Genomic DNA, 16,022 nt, shown 5'->3' on the forward strand with positions numbered 1-16,022 from the left:
GTCTAAAACAAACCCCATAGTCTATAACAAACTAAAAAATAATAACACTAAAGCCTGCAAAAATAAAAAAGTGGACCTGTTTCTGGAACTAGAAAGTGTTTATTCTCTGAGGCAGGCTGGGATATATAATTAAAGCTCCTATCAGAATCACCTAAGGTCTGTAAGTTATTAACTTGTCTTGCATGGCAAAAGGTAACTAAAGAGCACCACTTTCCATATTTAAACGAAAAGTACCACAAGACTTCAGACAGCAAAAGTCCAGTGCACTAGATCAATTTTTAAGATGGACTTGCATTTGTATTAAAGGATGAAGGACAAAGTAGCCTATCTGACAGCTTCTTTATTTGGTGTATGGGAAGGTTTTCAGTAAACAGGATTCACAAGCACCTCTCACCCCACCCATGAATAAATGAATTCAGCAGGCTAAATTATGCCTCTCTCAGGTGCATACTTTATTCTCCAACTATATACAAGTTACATACTTTATTCTTTGTTAGTCTGTGAGAGAAAAGGAAACCCTGTGATCAATTCCTCCACGCCTTTAGCTCTAGAGATACACAAATCTTTGCCTATAATTCAGAACAATGATGGCAAAACACAAACCTGAAAGCCTAAGTTCCTCAGGAAACTAGATTCTGCACCTAATATAACATTATGAAGTACTGTAGAATACATGGTTCTTGACTATAGCAGTTTCAGCGCAGGAGTGATACGCTACCAATATTTTGACAGCATTAATATTCCCTCTCACAATTACTTTTATTGCCAACAAAGTGAGACCACCACCATAGTCTTAAAGAAACATTTATTGGAGGGCTGCAGGATTTGTGAGAAATATAAAGTCCCTTATACAAAACACTCAACTTAGCAGCTCACTAACAATCCCTTTACCATCGTGTACCACAGTCTTCAGCAAAGATAATACTTTCAACTGCAGTCTTAGTGCTACTGTGCTTATAAGAAGTTATTCTCTGAAATATAGGCTTGGGGGGCTGGAATTCACAGCTACAGAAACAATGACAATTGGGCCAAATCAGGTTGTAATTACATAAGCTTGCAATAAAGATGTTGAAACAAGTCCAGCGCCAAAATACTAACATAAAAGCTTTTAAAGAGTAACTGCTCCTGAACATATAACTAAATATCACCAAAGAACCAAAATAAAGAAGTACTAAAGTCAACTCAGGGAAGGTTCCAAATATACATACAAGTTCAATACAGTAATTGCACAAAATGGAAAAAAACGTTTATGATTACCAAGGTTAGTTTACATGCTTCTATGAAGTTCAAATAAACCTTAGAAGTCTTGATGTAGTTTCTTACCAGACTTAATGTAGAGCAATCCTACAGAGCTACATATAAATGTGCAAACCAGATATTAATGTGTTACTTTCATCATTCTGTAAAGAGTCAGGTGTTGACTGGACTACATTTCTATGTAGGAATTTGCTACTTGCAGTCCTTTTTTAAATTAGTTTGAGGCTGCAATCCTGCACACTTAATTTGGAGTAAGTCTCTTAACAAAATAAGACTTCCAAGTAGACGTGTAAGACTATGCTGTGAAACAGATAATCAGGTGGGTGTAGGGTATTCACTTTTGTGTTAGCAAGTGCGAATGAAAGCTAGAAAATTTAGCCACACCAGGGACACAAAGAAAAAATCATGGTAAATTTGGAATTTCCTTCTTTTGTTTTTAAATTTAAGCAACCCACAAAAAAGCATAAGGTTTTGATTATCACTGCATGTTTTAATTCTGAAAATAAAGATATAAAGCTTCGACTTCTTAATGAAGATGTGTGATTGTCACTTTCTACCCTGTACTTTTCACTGCTGACAGATCTTGGTTTCCACAACAAACAAGTTTTCAAAGTGCCGGATTGAATGACACTTTTCAGCTGAGCGTTTCTGGAGGCCTAAATAAGAGAACACAACACCAATTAATGCTGAACAGTATATGAAGATTTCAGATAGAAGATTTATTTCCTGGTTAGTCTGTTTATGGCTGCATGTGCCAAGCTGAATGTATCTACTGATACATGGCTGTATGTGCCAAGCTGAATGTATCTATTGATTTAAAACCAGGGAAATGCAATTCTGGAAGGAGTGTTAGGGATAGTGATGTACAGGTTGGGTACAAACACTTTTCCTACCGTGGAAATGAGCCACTGTGTGAAGTTTCCCACATTTCACTAGCTAAATACTGAACCAAATACTTCCAAAATACCATCAAGCAAGACACCAATGCAGCTAACTGTTCAAACATTTTTAGATTCTGAACAAAATCTTAAATTTCTGACTTTATCAGAATATTCATGCTTGAACTACTGCTAGAGGTGTTAACATTGACTTTTCACCAGTTTAATTTAATGATTTAGTCTCACCATGTACCTCCGCTTTCCCATATGTAACCTTAGAAAGAAAAAGCCTTTTCTATTAAAGGAAAATTTAAAAAGAAAAAACTAGATAGATTTGTCAAGTAAAGCTCTTTCTGGAAGCTTACAGAAGATTTTTAGATTTTATTTTTTTCTGCTTAAGATAAGAAGCTAAGTTTACATTCTCAGTTGAAATACTCACCATTGGTCTTATCTCTGTGCTGAAGCCTGAAAGTTTCCTTCCCTACACAGAGCTGGTAAATGAAAATGCCCAGATCCGACACATTATCAATCTTTTCTGTCACAACCATTTCTTCACGAACAAGGTAAGTCTGAGGCAAATAGGAACCAGTCTGTAGAAAAACACAAATATCACCAATATGAATATTTGCAATTCTTTTTTTTTCAATACCCAAAGAAGAAGATTCACATTTGCAAAGGAACTTTAAATAAAGGGAGCAACTATACATGTGGAATCTATGAGAAAAGGTGAAAACTTCAGATGATTAAAGCAAGATTTATTGCAGATAGTGTGCCCAGACCTTGATCACAAAAGGTTATTCCTTGGGGTCATGTTTCTAGGAGTTCTTACCAAATGCACTTGATAGAAATTTCTGAAGAAGGATTTGTCCATGAATAATGTTAATTTCTCTTGCTTCCTAGTATGGTGTGGGTGTAAACCTCTGACTTTTGCATGGCTAGAATATAGCTTCCTGTACCAAGGTAGTAGTTAAATCCATTACTCCACCCCCTGTTGGCATTTGGCTTCCAGGCTGCCCAGAAGTGAATGTGAACCTTAGACTGAAAAAGGCTCCCCGCACCAATCCACTTGGAAGGAAGTCTCAGTTTAATGTAGTTTACTATTTAAGTATGCTTGATTTAGGAAGCAGCCCCTGCCTGGGCTTGTAACAAAGTTAAGTAGAGATCTATTCCGTCTCATCAGCTGCCTGCATCTAAATGCAAGTAAGAAGGTCTAGACATAGTTAGGCTTGTCCTATCTCTGCCTATAAATTCTGAGTGACGCAAATAAAAACATTACGTGCATCATACTGAAAACAGTGTTTATACTTTTGGCATCAGTGATACAGATGCTCTCAATAAGCCATCAGTCAACCAACACTGGTCATCAACAGACTTTTCGTAAGCAAGCTACGTGCCAGCTAAAGAAAGATATCGCTGATAAACACTAATACATTTCACTGTCTTCATAGAAAAAGAAAACTCTTCCCCATGTTACACTGAAATATAACAATGCAAACCGTTAATTTTGAAAAGAGGTCCATCAGATTCCGTGGTGGCATAACAATGGATGTGTTCAGAGGGATCACATAGCAGTTACCCAGCTGCAGATCAAGGTAGGCAGTCAGGAGCTGCAAGAAGAAACAGGAAATATCAGTAATTTGAATACATACTTTAATACGCCTGTTGTCTTGGTCTCTAAGATAACAGAAGGAATCTCAAGAGTAGGAAATTTTCCCGTCTCCTCCTTTTTCCAGCAGCAACGTGTGATCAGTTCCACATTATTCAAAAGGGTTCCCCAACCCTCTAGAGAGGCAGTTTAGGAGTCTTAATGAGTGAGTATAGGTGGGAAGAGGGGGCAGAAAACTTTCCTTCACTTAACTTCCTTAAGTCATTGTTTTTAAATTAGTTCTTATAAAAATATTCCAAGTGCTTTACAGATTAAATCAATGAAATTATGTAACCAATTTGAAGAGAAGCAATAAAGTTTCAAGTACTGGGGTTTATCAAAAGGTTCCCTTCCAACACAGAGAAAGAGTCCTTTCCAATGGAGTAAGAGAATCTATTTTGGCAAACAAAGATGCTAATAACTTTTTAAAACAGCCATTCTAACCATAGGTCTTAGAGTAATACATTCTTGACATCCATTTTGAAGATAAGCAATTTGCACATAAATCACTTACAAGTCGTTTAAGGTGACAGAGAGAAGATGACATAGTGACAACAGAACCAATAATAAAAAGGGGGATTTATTATCTGAAAATAAGTGTTAAGTCTATGTTGAATACCAACCTTATTGGAAAGTTTTAGAAATAGCAGCTTTGCAGTCATACTCTTAAAAAATACATAGAATTATAAACTGCAAAGCATGGCAGACCTATGTATCTCAAAACACAGTTACAGCCAGAACACTACTGTTGTGGAATGTAAGGCACTAGCCCCTTTCCAGGAGCACCATTACTATGCATTCAGTCTTTCAGCACAAAGTTTCAACCTATTTTCACTCTGAATTAAGGCACTTTCTTAAACCTATACATGATAATGAATAACTGCTACCAGTGGACAGGCTACAGCGGGGGGGGGGGGGGACTGCCAGCCTGTGATACATCCACATGTGACCCACACTCTCCACCTCAGTCTTTTGTTTCCCTCTTCCTTGAAATGGTAGCTCCCAAACTGCCCACCACAACTTTTCCTAACACAAGTATACACCCTCAGGAGCTGCTACCTGAAATGTAAAGAGACTGCATTTTAAAAGGGGCGGGGGACTAATAATGGACAATTTAACACACAAAATTAGGACTCAAAAAGGGAGAAACATTCCTGATTTTTTTTAGGCAAGACTAGTGGCCAGTAAGCTGAAGCTGTGAATTATGTGCTTGTACTAACTTGCACCAGGTGAACCAAAATTAAAGCAAGCAACAAGGCTAGCTGTTACTATCATCATTTCTGTTATTTGATGTAGAAGGATGAGGGTGTTTGTTTTTTGTGTTGCCAATTATGAAAACTCAACAGATGGTGTAATTTTCAAAAAGAAAAGTTCTAGACTTGTCACAACTCACCCTTTCAAAGTCATGAACAATAGCCGCAGGATCACTGTCAGAGAATTTTGGAACAGGAACCTGAATGATGGCAATATTATCATCCTCACGAATGTCAGCTTCTTCAGCAATGGGCAAGAAGTAGGGTTCGGCTGCCTGCTCTTGCTGATCCTCTCCCGCATAACACATCTGCCCACGCATCATTGCACGCTAAAAATAAATCACAGTAATCAATTATGAGACTTCTTTTAGGGACAAGATTATCCAGTGCTATTTAGAGCAGACCCATTTAAAATTATTAACTTGGGTCTGTTAATTGCAATGGGTCTACTCCAAGTATAACTTAGCTGTGTATGACCCAGGATTGCTTTGCCACAATCATAATGCATTTTAGCAGACTTTCCACTTCTGTAGTGTCACCTGAAATAAAATCAATATTGGGCAAAAAAAAATCTAATGAGGGCAAGTGTTTTTGTGGTTCTGTTAGTTGCAATAAAGTCATTTAATTACAGTTCGAAAACAACAAAAAATCAGAGGTGCGTAAGAGGTATATGCAAAGAAATACAAATTACTTCCAAGTTTGTTGTTTTCCAGCAAAGATGCTGTAATTTTTTGAGTTAATGTGGAACAAATGTACAGGATACTGTTTCACATTTGTTTAAGTCTTTTCAGTTTATTAGAGGAAGGCATTTCTCCATTTCATTGGATGCACGAGAGAACAGTAATAAATGACATTCCAATTGTACCTAACCCCTTGTAAAATATATGTGCTAGACTGGTGCAGACAAGCGGAAAAGGTGACTTTCTATGTGTGAATTGTGTGATGGCACTGTTGTAACAAATACTTGTATTAAACATTTCCACAAATTCCTCCTGATTCAATGTTTTGTCTATTAAACTTTGTTCCGAACATGTGGCTTATATATATTCTGTTAATGTATAAGCTCACAGCAGTTTGAGTTGTGTTTGCAAAATCCTTCAAGAAAATAGCAGATCTGCTACAATCACACAGTTAAATAAAAGTTTTGAACTTTTTGCATATTTTTAAAAAAATATTTTGGTGGGGGGCAGGAAGACAAGACTTGGTCCCCAACACCACTAAGATGTCCAAGGCCAGCTTACCATCTCAGGATGCTTCAGTGCAGAGTCTGGCACCCAAACATGACAAGCAGCAGATCTGCCAAGAATGCCAGTCCTACTGAGGCAGACACGGAAGCTTCAGGGAAGGATGCATCCAAGATCCTGCAAGACCCAAGGATCTCACAGGGCCCCATGGGGCCTCTCACAGTACAAGGACAAGAAGGGGGAAAGCCAAGATGGCGGCTCCCAGGACTGAGGCCTCAGTTCAGCAAGATAACTCTGGCTGTCCCAGTCACAAACTTGAGAGGAATCTAGGCAAATTCACTTTTTAAGTTCTTAGCTTCCTCAGTGCCACCGCTCTGAGGTGCAGATCTAAGTTTAGACCCATATTCCAATTCAGTTACATATCATGCTTACACTGTGTGGAATATTTTGCTTATTTTGTATGTTTATATTTGCTTTGTCAATTTTATCTGCAAAAGAAAAAAAGGGAAAAAAGAGTTGTATTTCCATTACCCTTGGCATGAAGTACTTATAGAGGCAGGCTCCACCAACCACCACTCCTGCTAATATAAGTGCAAGACCCAAAAGAATCAGCAGACATCTTCCAGATGAACTTTCGTGCCCATGTGTTGCAACTTCTGGATCCTTCAGGAGAGAGAGAGAGAGAGAGAGAGAGAGAGAGAGAACTTAAGTTCTTTGTTGTCTTGGAGACAATATTTTCTTTAACTAATTACACCTCACCTTGACTCAGCAGGATGATACCACACTTCAAGGTGAAAGCCAACAGTGCCAGACAACACCCTTGAGAAATGTTTGACCCAAGGATGCCATAGTACACCTATTTTTCATTCATAGGAGAATGGAACGTGTTTTGAGCCCTTTGTTTGTGTTTAAAACAAGGATGCCATAACATCTGCTTTAAACACAAACAGTGAATTGCCTTTAAAAAACTACAGATGGAGTTGTGCCTCCTGTTAAATTACAGAATGATGCTACAGTGAATTTTGCCTACTGGGCTGCAAAAATAAAGGTTTCACATTTTAAACTTCCCTCAACATAATTAAGCTCATTGTTCCCTCCCCTTCCAAGTCAATCCTTCCTTAAGTGTTAGGCAGGGATGGGGAACCTGTGGCATTCTAAATGTTGAACTCCAATTCCCATCAGTTCCAGACATCATGGCCAATGGTCAGGGGTGATTGGAGCTGTTCCTCAGTAACATCTGGCAGTTATAACTTCTATAGCTCTTTAAAGTTATAAAAAGTCAATTTACTTATTCAACAGCATTTGCTCCTTGCTCATATTTATGGCAAAGAACATTTAAAGGGGTTGTGGTTAACTGCAAATATACACAAAACCACAAAATTGTGATGACCTTCCAATCCATAGTTCCTAACATCAAGATCATATTTATGAGGTGTGTGACTTCAAAAGGAAGATTATTTCCATAATTCTAAAAACAAAAGCAGTATGACTCAATGACATGCATACTTAGCCTTGTTTGTTCAAGAGCATTATCAGCTGAGAGGTTTCAGTGTGGCGTTTGCAATATTTTAAAAAAATATTGAGTTTTAAAACAGGAAATTCAGATGTTGAACTGATTTCAAGGATCTTTGTCCACTCAAATGATCAGTACAGTAGGACTATAAAAGTATTCAAAGGGTTGGCAAGATGAGACATTCCTCCTCCTTACCTCTCCACCCTCATATTTAGAAGAGGAACAGCAAGTTATAAACTATCAAAAAAGAAGCATCAGCAGATTCTGAACTTCTACTATGCAAATAATATTCTAGTTCTCTGAGAACCTAATATGCTGTTGAAGCAATTTTGCCAGTTAACAGTGCTAGATATGTGGGGTTTTTTTTTAAAAAAAGGGGGGGCAATACTAACAGCCAAAACATATTTGCACTTTTAGTAAGCAAGTAGCTTGGGTTCTAAAGTTTCAGAATCCATATAATTGTCTAATATAATTTCAGTTCTGCTCTACATGTAGTTAACTTCATCAAATGTTCAGCTGTGTATATACAAGCCAGGAAGATTTCTTCACTAGTTTGCTCAAGCATCTTGAAATCTGATGCTAGCATGTTAAAATTAAATATGCTTTTTCCAGCTTCAATTATGTCACTTAGTTGAAGCCAAGCATCTTCAAAAATCCAGAGTCAGGTACCGTGGTCAAGTTGTAACCTGCCTTTTAACTGAGCCAGTGTAAATGAAGAAAAGAGCAGGCACCAATGTGCTTACCTGTACAATCATAAAATGTACAGTTCCTGCACAGTTCACAAGTAATTACTAGCAACACTGGTTATTTCCACATCAGCTTTTGGGACAACTACTCATGTACTATTGCAAAAATCAAGACAATTTAATTTCATGCACAAATATATATTTTATTCCAGTCAAAGCCTGGTTTAATTCAACTTCATGTATTACAGAAAATCCCAATATTAGTAACACCAAAACCAAAATATTTACAATCATCTCTTTTTAGCCCTTCCCTTTTTGCAAGGAACTCACTGAATTGCAGGGTGGGGGACAACCCTGAAGCTGGAAAGCTAAACATTCTTCTGAATGTGCCAGACACAGGATAATACACAAACAGTTGCACCCTTAGCCCACCAGAAAAAAATCAGAAAGCAATAAACTCGACCTTAGACTCTTATGCAATATTAGACAGTTCAAAATGTTAAAACTGTTCAAGTATAAGTTTTGCAAGACTGCAGATTATAAAATAGCATTCTGCAGTAAATAGCAAAATTAGTATTAGAATATAACAGCCAAAACAGTATTTCCTTTCTGCCCAAAGAACTGTCATGCATGTCTTCTTGATACTTAATAACAAGTGAGCCTGCACATTAATTGGCTAATCTCACAATCCCAAACAGCAATTCATTCTTTTCAAGTAACTACCTGCAAAATTTCATTATAGTACTAATAGTTGCATGTTTAAACATATGAAGCTGCCTTATAACTTGCCCAATATTGTCTATTCAGCAGACTATTGGTCCAACTACACAAATCAGTGGCAGATCCAGGCCAATTGGATGTCTGCTGCAGTCCTGTCTAGAGGTGGGAGTAGAATATGTGATTTGTAACATTAGAGAAAGACATGAAAATTAGTTATGCATAGTCTATAACCTGACTGGGAAATTTTTGAGGGACTGAATGTGGGGGCGGAGAGTACCTTTTGGCACATTGCATCCTTTTGGCACATTACATTGTACCACTGCTTTACAGAGATTACATAGTAACCCAACAATTGAAGACAGGTCTGTACCTATCATGTGTATTACAAGCCTGCCTAGCAGCATCTCCTAAAGGCTCACAAAGAAATCTTTCCCAGACTCTCTGCTCCAAGAGGTTCTTTGGCTGGTTATCAGGAACCAAACCGGGGATGTTGCATAAACTTTGCTAGTCATCAGTAGCCTCCACCCTCTGAATCATTATGCCAATACAAATGCTGAATTGCAAATCAAATTTCCCATAATGCTTTTGCTTGCACAATCTCAAAAGTGAACTGTAACACTAGAAAAAGCAGGTCTGCCACTTGTTGGAAATTTGTAGGAAATAAGGGTTCAGGCACATTTCAGTTCAATTATTTCACATAAAATGAAAGTAAGAAGAGAGGAAACATCTGTGAAAACAAAGCAACATTTCCATTTGATGTTTGAAAGGATTCTATTTATGCACCACTCATGCCTGTTTTTTTGACTGCTAGACAGGAAACTAGGCAAGGTTGTCTAGTCAGACTCCTCTTGGGTGAGGAGGCTGCATGTGATGGTTATCTTTATTATGTTTTGCTAAGGGAAATATTGGGGTCTTCTGTAGATTTTGCTTCCATGTAAATATGCTTAGAACCATTAAATATGGGTCACCTGTAATGTTGTGACACTTTTGTATAAATGAAAACTCCAAGTTTTGGAACTAGGCCTTCACATGCCTCAAATTTAGGCATGAACTCTCCATCAGAGTCAAGATATATCTGCAAACCAATCAAATGTACATCTTTCATCAGAAACAAGCCACACTGCATTTAGTGAGCTTTCTCCCAGGTAAAAATGGGCAGGGATAGAAGGCCAAATTTAAGATTATGTTATTAAGAGCTTGCATTTAGTTTCTAATGCATTGTGGATTTTACTGAAAATTAAGGATTTAAAATATTCAATGATCACATGAGATCTACAATCAACCAGCTTTCCACTACCTGGATCTATCCTGCAATGGAAGTGTAGCTATTTCCAACATGAGGATAAAGCAGAGATCTGTTGGCACTGAGGCAATTAAGGTTGCTTTACAAGCTACAAAGTAAGAGATGGCACACAGCTATCACACGTGAAGCAAGTATTTGTGTCACAATGTGGTGTTCTTCAACTGCCTGCAGCTCCCCAGTACATGTTTGCAACCATTTCCAAATGCAATCATGCACAAACATATGCACTGTCAATCAACCACTTCTTTAAATTGAGAATGAGTCACAACTTTTGTGCAGGAAAACACAAAAAAGAGCATTTGGCCAGAAAAAGACAGACACTAGCTATCCTAATGTAAATAAGCAAAACCCACCAATACAACACTTAGGGCAACTATGAAACAGGCTTTAAAAGAAGCCTGTTTAAAAGAAGAATAGAAGTGGTCCCCTAATGCATTTGAGAGGGTTCCAGAACCTGAAAGAAGTGGAAGACTTATGCTCAAATCCTACCCTCACTTGCCTAGGGCTCATTCAACACTACCCATATGTGTACTCTGATGTCTATATTTTGGTTAGGCACACTGATAAGTTGTTTAAAAGGCAAAGTAGAAACCCCCATAATGAACAGGTACATTTGCACAGGTGCAACGTCCCCCCCCCCCTTACATGTGTGGGTGTGACCTACTTCTGCACTTTTAACCGGTGGACTTAGAATCAATGTCAGCTTAAACTACAGTGTCCCGGGATCTCAGACAAATGTCTTGCACATGCTAGCAGAGATCCTTTATGTAGCTGGAGAGGCAAGGGATTAAAACCTGGCAGCCTCTTCATGCAAAGCATCTGCCATACCATTGTGTTATGGAACACCAGCATCCTTTTATAAGGTGCAGTGTTTGGGATGCTTGCAGCAGGCTACTCCACAACTAAACCACTGCTGGGTTGCAAGTGTTGGGCTAAGGGAGTCACAAACCAGCACACTACACCCAGTCAAACGCAGGAGAAAATATGTTTTAATGCTATTGTTGTTATTAAAAAACCCAGCAACTATTACTTAAATTTCGCATACACTCAAGGCAGCTTTGCAATCCAAATCACAAGCAGCAGCAGCATTAATTCTCCCCTTACCCTTAAAACCACCACTGTCACTATCACTTCCTCTCTTTTTTGGTGTCGTCTTTTTTGGGAGTATGAGTCTGCAGGCAGGGGCTGTCGTGTATTATTATTATTATTATTATTATCACACACGTTATACGCGCCTAATGCAGGTGCGGGCTAGAAAAGCTAGGGGGGTCCGCGGCCTGATCCAAGCATAGCTGTCAACGTTTCCCTTTTTTAAAAAAGGGAAATCGCCTTATTCTGAATAGGATTCCTCGCAAGAAAAGGGAAAAGTTGACAGCTATGGATCCAAGGCACCTGCCGATTGCGAAATGGGTTTAAATAAGGGGGGGGGGCAGATGGGTGTGTGTCTGAAAAGGCGAAAGAGCTGTCCAGCTAGAGATGACAGGACCCGGTCTCTGAAGTGGCCAAGGGAGGCTTAGGAATGGGGCTGCCTTTGGGGTTAAAGAGGCCTTCGCCAAGGCAGCGGCGCCATTATTTTGCTCCCCGAAGGTGCGTTATTGGGGTGCTGGTGCTGGTGGAGGGAGCGCTCCCGATGCGCCCCCCCCTCGCACTCTCCGTCGTGTGTTTTTACTTCCCTTCTAATTCCCGTTCCGCTGCCGCCGCCACCACAAAATGGCGCCGGTGGGGGAAGGGAGATTAAAGGGCGGCCGGTTACGGGCCGACGTCGCAGCTTCGACCCGCGCTCACCTTGTCGGCCACCAGCACCTCGGCCGCCTCCTTCTTGGACTGGTCTTTGCCGGCGAAGGGCGGCTGGAAAGAGATCTTCACCATGTTGTTGGCGGCGGCTGCGGCGGCGGCAGCGGCTGTGATAGGAGCCGGTCGTCCGCCTCTCGCGCGGCGGTCGTAGTTCGCTCTGCTCCGGTTCCTTCTGCTGCTGCTGAGGCGGCTGCTGCTGCCACAAGCGCCGATAGGGCCTCTCGGTCGGCCACCTAGATGGAGGGGCGGGGCCTAACGCGGTAAAGATAAAAAGAGTCAGGCTTAGGTAAAACAACAACAACAACAACCTCAAAGTCTCCCTCTCCCGGCAGCGAAACGTGTTGGCCGAGACTGAAACACGCGTAACGTGGGAATGCGCACACACGCGAACACACGCGCACAAATTAATTTTGTTTGTGTATATATATATATATATACACACACACACACACACACACACACACACACAGATTCCATTTAGAAGCACTTCAAGAAGATGTAGAAATGATTTAATACTGGAAACTCAGATGAACCGAATTGGACAAATTTCGCCCGTCCCTACGTATGCTACACACAAGTGGCATTACTGCCCTGTCAGTAGATCTTAAAAGAATTTCTGGCAGGGGGGTGCAAACTTGAATAAAATACTGGGGGATAGGGGTGGGGTCTGCGCCGCGCAGGTAAGCCCCACCCTGCATAATCAATCACATGATGCCGCACACATGCACTATTTGAATGGCAATACCCATCCACTTTATTGGGGGGGGCAGCCAAGGGGGTGCAACTGCCCCTGCATCCAGTAAATAAATAAATACAGTAAAAGTCTTTAATTAACTGACAAATCATGCTGCACATAACTCGGTTCTGCCCGCCCCGCCCCCGTCCAACAAAGCGCCTCTACATCCATGCCTGCCCCCCTCAAATGTTTTTATGGGGGGCAAAGGGACCTCAGGCCCCTAGGAGTTGGCTCCTATGGATTATGCAATGAAACGTGTAGAACTTGGCGGCTTTGGAACAGGCCTGCTAAACGTGCCTCATACTGTACTGTATTGCAATACAACCAGGGACCAGAAAGGTTCTTGTCTGACTCCCATTTTCAAAACATAAAAAGTTGCTGCTGCTCTTAAGATTAAATAGCATAACCTGAAATGAAAGCAAGCCAAACCACCAAGAAAACAGTTTCCGGATGAGGCAGGAAAATTACCCAGCAACATGTGCTGTATGATAGCACAGTGCCAGCATTCAGTCATCATTTTGTATCTTTCTGGTATCTCTGAATTTCATACAGGGCTAGTCAACTGCACACTCAGAGATGGGTTACCTCTGCTTCAAACAGATAGTGGAAACTTAGTGCAAGATGTTTTTGTGAGATGATCTGATACATTAACCACATGTCAGGGAAACCACATGTAAAGTGTGTGTTCTGTATACATTAGAACCTCTGCAAGTACTGTTTAGATAGGCCTTGGGTGTTTCCACATAGTTTGTTGTGGCCTCAGTGCAGCTCACACACGCAAGTTTGCTTGTTTGTTTGCAACAATCACATGACTTTATATTCATTAAAAATAGCACCCCATATTTCTTCCTCCCCTCATTTAATCCAGATTCATTGCTTCAGTTGTTTGTATGTACTTACCACCCCAGCAGCTCCTCTTAGGGTCCGTTTTCTGGCATTGTCTGAAAACCTCATCTTGCCCCTTGATCACCTCTGCAGCACCTTCTCTTTCCTAGGCTTTGGAACTTTAGGCCACAGTCCTTCCCCACCCTCTTCCTCATTTATAAGGATCATAGAACCCCATTGCCAACAGCTGTATGTCTCCCTCACCCAGCCCTTTCTTATTTGTCTCATCAGGTCCCACTGCAAGGAGGAGAAATGGTTGTTTGGTTGCAGGGTTGTTTCTCAGCTGATCTCCATCAGCAAGCCTTGCTCACCTGCATATCTTCACAAGATAGAAGCACAGGGCAGTCCCTGGTGATCCTTCATGATCTACCATGAAGAAAGAATATGGGATAGCATTTTGATGAAGACAAAAGTTATGTGGCTGCCGTGCAAAGCTTACATACATGCACCAAATCCAGAATAAACTGTTACGTGGAAGCATCCTGTCATGTGGAAGCCACAATCTTTTTAAGCTTTCATGTTCTGAAGAACTCATAGTCCCAGCATCTTCTTCGAAGCCCCTTGATCACAGTCTCACCAACAAAGGTGAGGCTGGGATAAAAGGGTACACAGTCCCCGCCTATGGGAGTTTTTAATGTTTGATGTCTTGTTATGTTTTTTAAAAATTATTCTGTTATAAGTGCGTAGGCCTGCGCTTTCCTGGTCTGTGTATGAGCACTTTCTCCCCCTCTCCCATTTTTCCCAGGAAGACCCAATATCTACCAATGATTTGGAGCAAATGGCAGTTCAAGTTTTCTGTGGATTATTGTTTGCTTCAATTCAGCAGCAAAGAACAGCACTTTCTCATGGAGAAAGTGTTGGGGCAAAAAAAACAACAACACTCTGACACAGACCTGGAAAGCCTAGAAATGTAGAGCATTGGTAAATGTGGATGGAGCCTTACTCAACCTTTTTCTAAACCAAAAAGTCCCAGACTCTGTAATCTTTTTTCATAAGGGTGCTGGCATTAAATCTGGACCTGGACTTGTGTTTTATTTCATCCCAGACAAACTATGAACAGCGCCAAGGTTTGTTCAGTTGCCTTTTTTTGTGCTTTGTGGGTGGCAGGGGGTGGGGTGGGGAGATAAAAATGTACCTATTTCATGCTACAGTCATATCCATACCATGTATTTAAAACATATTTATAACACTATGAGTCATGACTTCCCCCAAAGAATCCTGAGAACTCCACAGAGCTACAATTCCATGGGGTGAACTCCCGTTGCTCGGTCCCAGCTCCTGCCAACCTAGCAGTTTGAAAGCACATCAAAGTGCAAGTAGATAAATAGGTACCGCTCCGACGGGAAGGTAAACGGCGTTTCCATGCTCTGCTGTGGTTTGCCAGAAGCGGCTTAGTCATGCTGGCCACATGACCTGGAAGCTGTACACTCGGCCAGTAAAGAGAGATGAGCGCCACAACCCCAGAGTCATCTGTGACTGGACCTAATGGTCAGGGGTCCCTTTACCTTTGCCTTTAAGAGTGCTTTAACACTGCTGAAAAGTTCTGCAGGTTGGAGAGTCAAACAAAGATTATAGCCAGGATATAGAAGCGAAACAGCAGCCAAGGGGCTTGATCTTTCTTGTTGCAACAATGACTCCAAACGTCAACATAGGAGATACCGACAGAAGCCCTGAACTAAGGGTGAAACCCTCTTTTAAAAGTTTTCCAGATCCTCCATAACCCCACATTGAAATCGTCACACATATGTCACAAACTAGGAGTAGCATCTTGGCTGAAAACTGATGCCTTGTCTATCCGGGATAGTTGGCATCCCTGGCGCTAGTTGAGACAGGTGATACCAGCAATCTCTGTCTTCCCGGCCAAGTCAAATACCCCTCATTGTCTCTCCCAGTATCCCAGTACTGAAACCGGTTGGTTATTTTTCTCAGAATGGGTTTGAGTCTGGCACTCCAGAGTCAGAAAGGTGAGACTTAGCATCTATCGAGTATGGGCAGGGGTACGTGACCATATGCCTGGGGGGGGGGTATGGCTACTCCAGGCCTCACCTTCCTCCTCTAGTTGCCATCTTTTCCCTGAGCAAAGCACAGTTGGAATGGTGAAAATCCGTCACAAACGTGATTTTATATTGAACTTTAAAGCTTTAGACTATAAAAAATAGACCACGGAT

The 16,022-nt window shown here is 40.8% G+C and overlaps 1 protein-coding gene across 1 annotated transcript; it reads right to left on the reverse strand.

Moving 5' to 3' along the window:
* Nucleotides 1-788: 788 nt before the first annotated feature.
* On the reverse strand, nucleotides 789-12,597 carry ITM2A (integral membrane protein 2A). The gene is made up of 6 exons (XM_083422788.1): nucleotides 12,225-12,597; nucleotides 6,749-6,880; nucleotides 5,174-5,362; nucleotides 3,632-3,742; nucleotides 2,575-2,725; nucleotides 789-1,913 (listed from the first exon to the last, which is right to left on the reverse strand). Exons 1-6 carry the CDS (start codon nucleotides 12,306-12,308, stop codon nucleotides 1,825-1,827), a joined length of 756 nt encoding a protein of 251 aa, XP_083278914.1. The 5' UTR covers nucleotides 12,309-12,597; the 3' UTR covers nucleotides 789-1,824.
* Between the last annotated feature and the right edge of the window lie 3,425 nt (nucleotides 12,598-16,022).

The sequence above is a fragment of the Podarcis tiliguerta genome, assembly GCF_965153285.1.
Source record: "Podarcis tiliguerta genome assembly, chromosome: Z".
Lineage (NCBI taxonomy): Eukaryota > Metazoa > Chordata > Lepidosauria > Squamata > Lacertidae > Podarcis > Podarcis tiliguerta.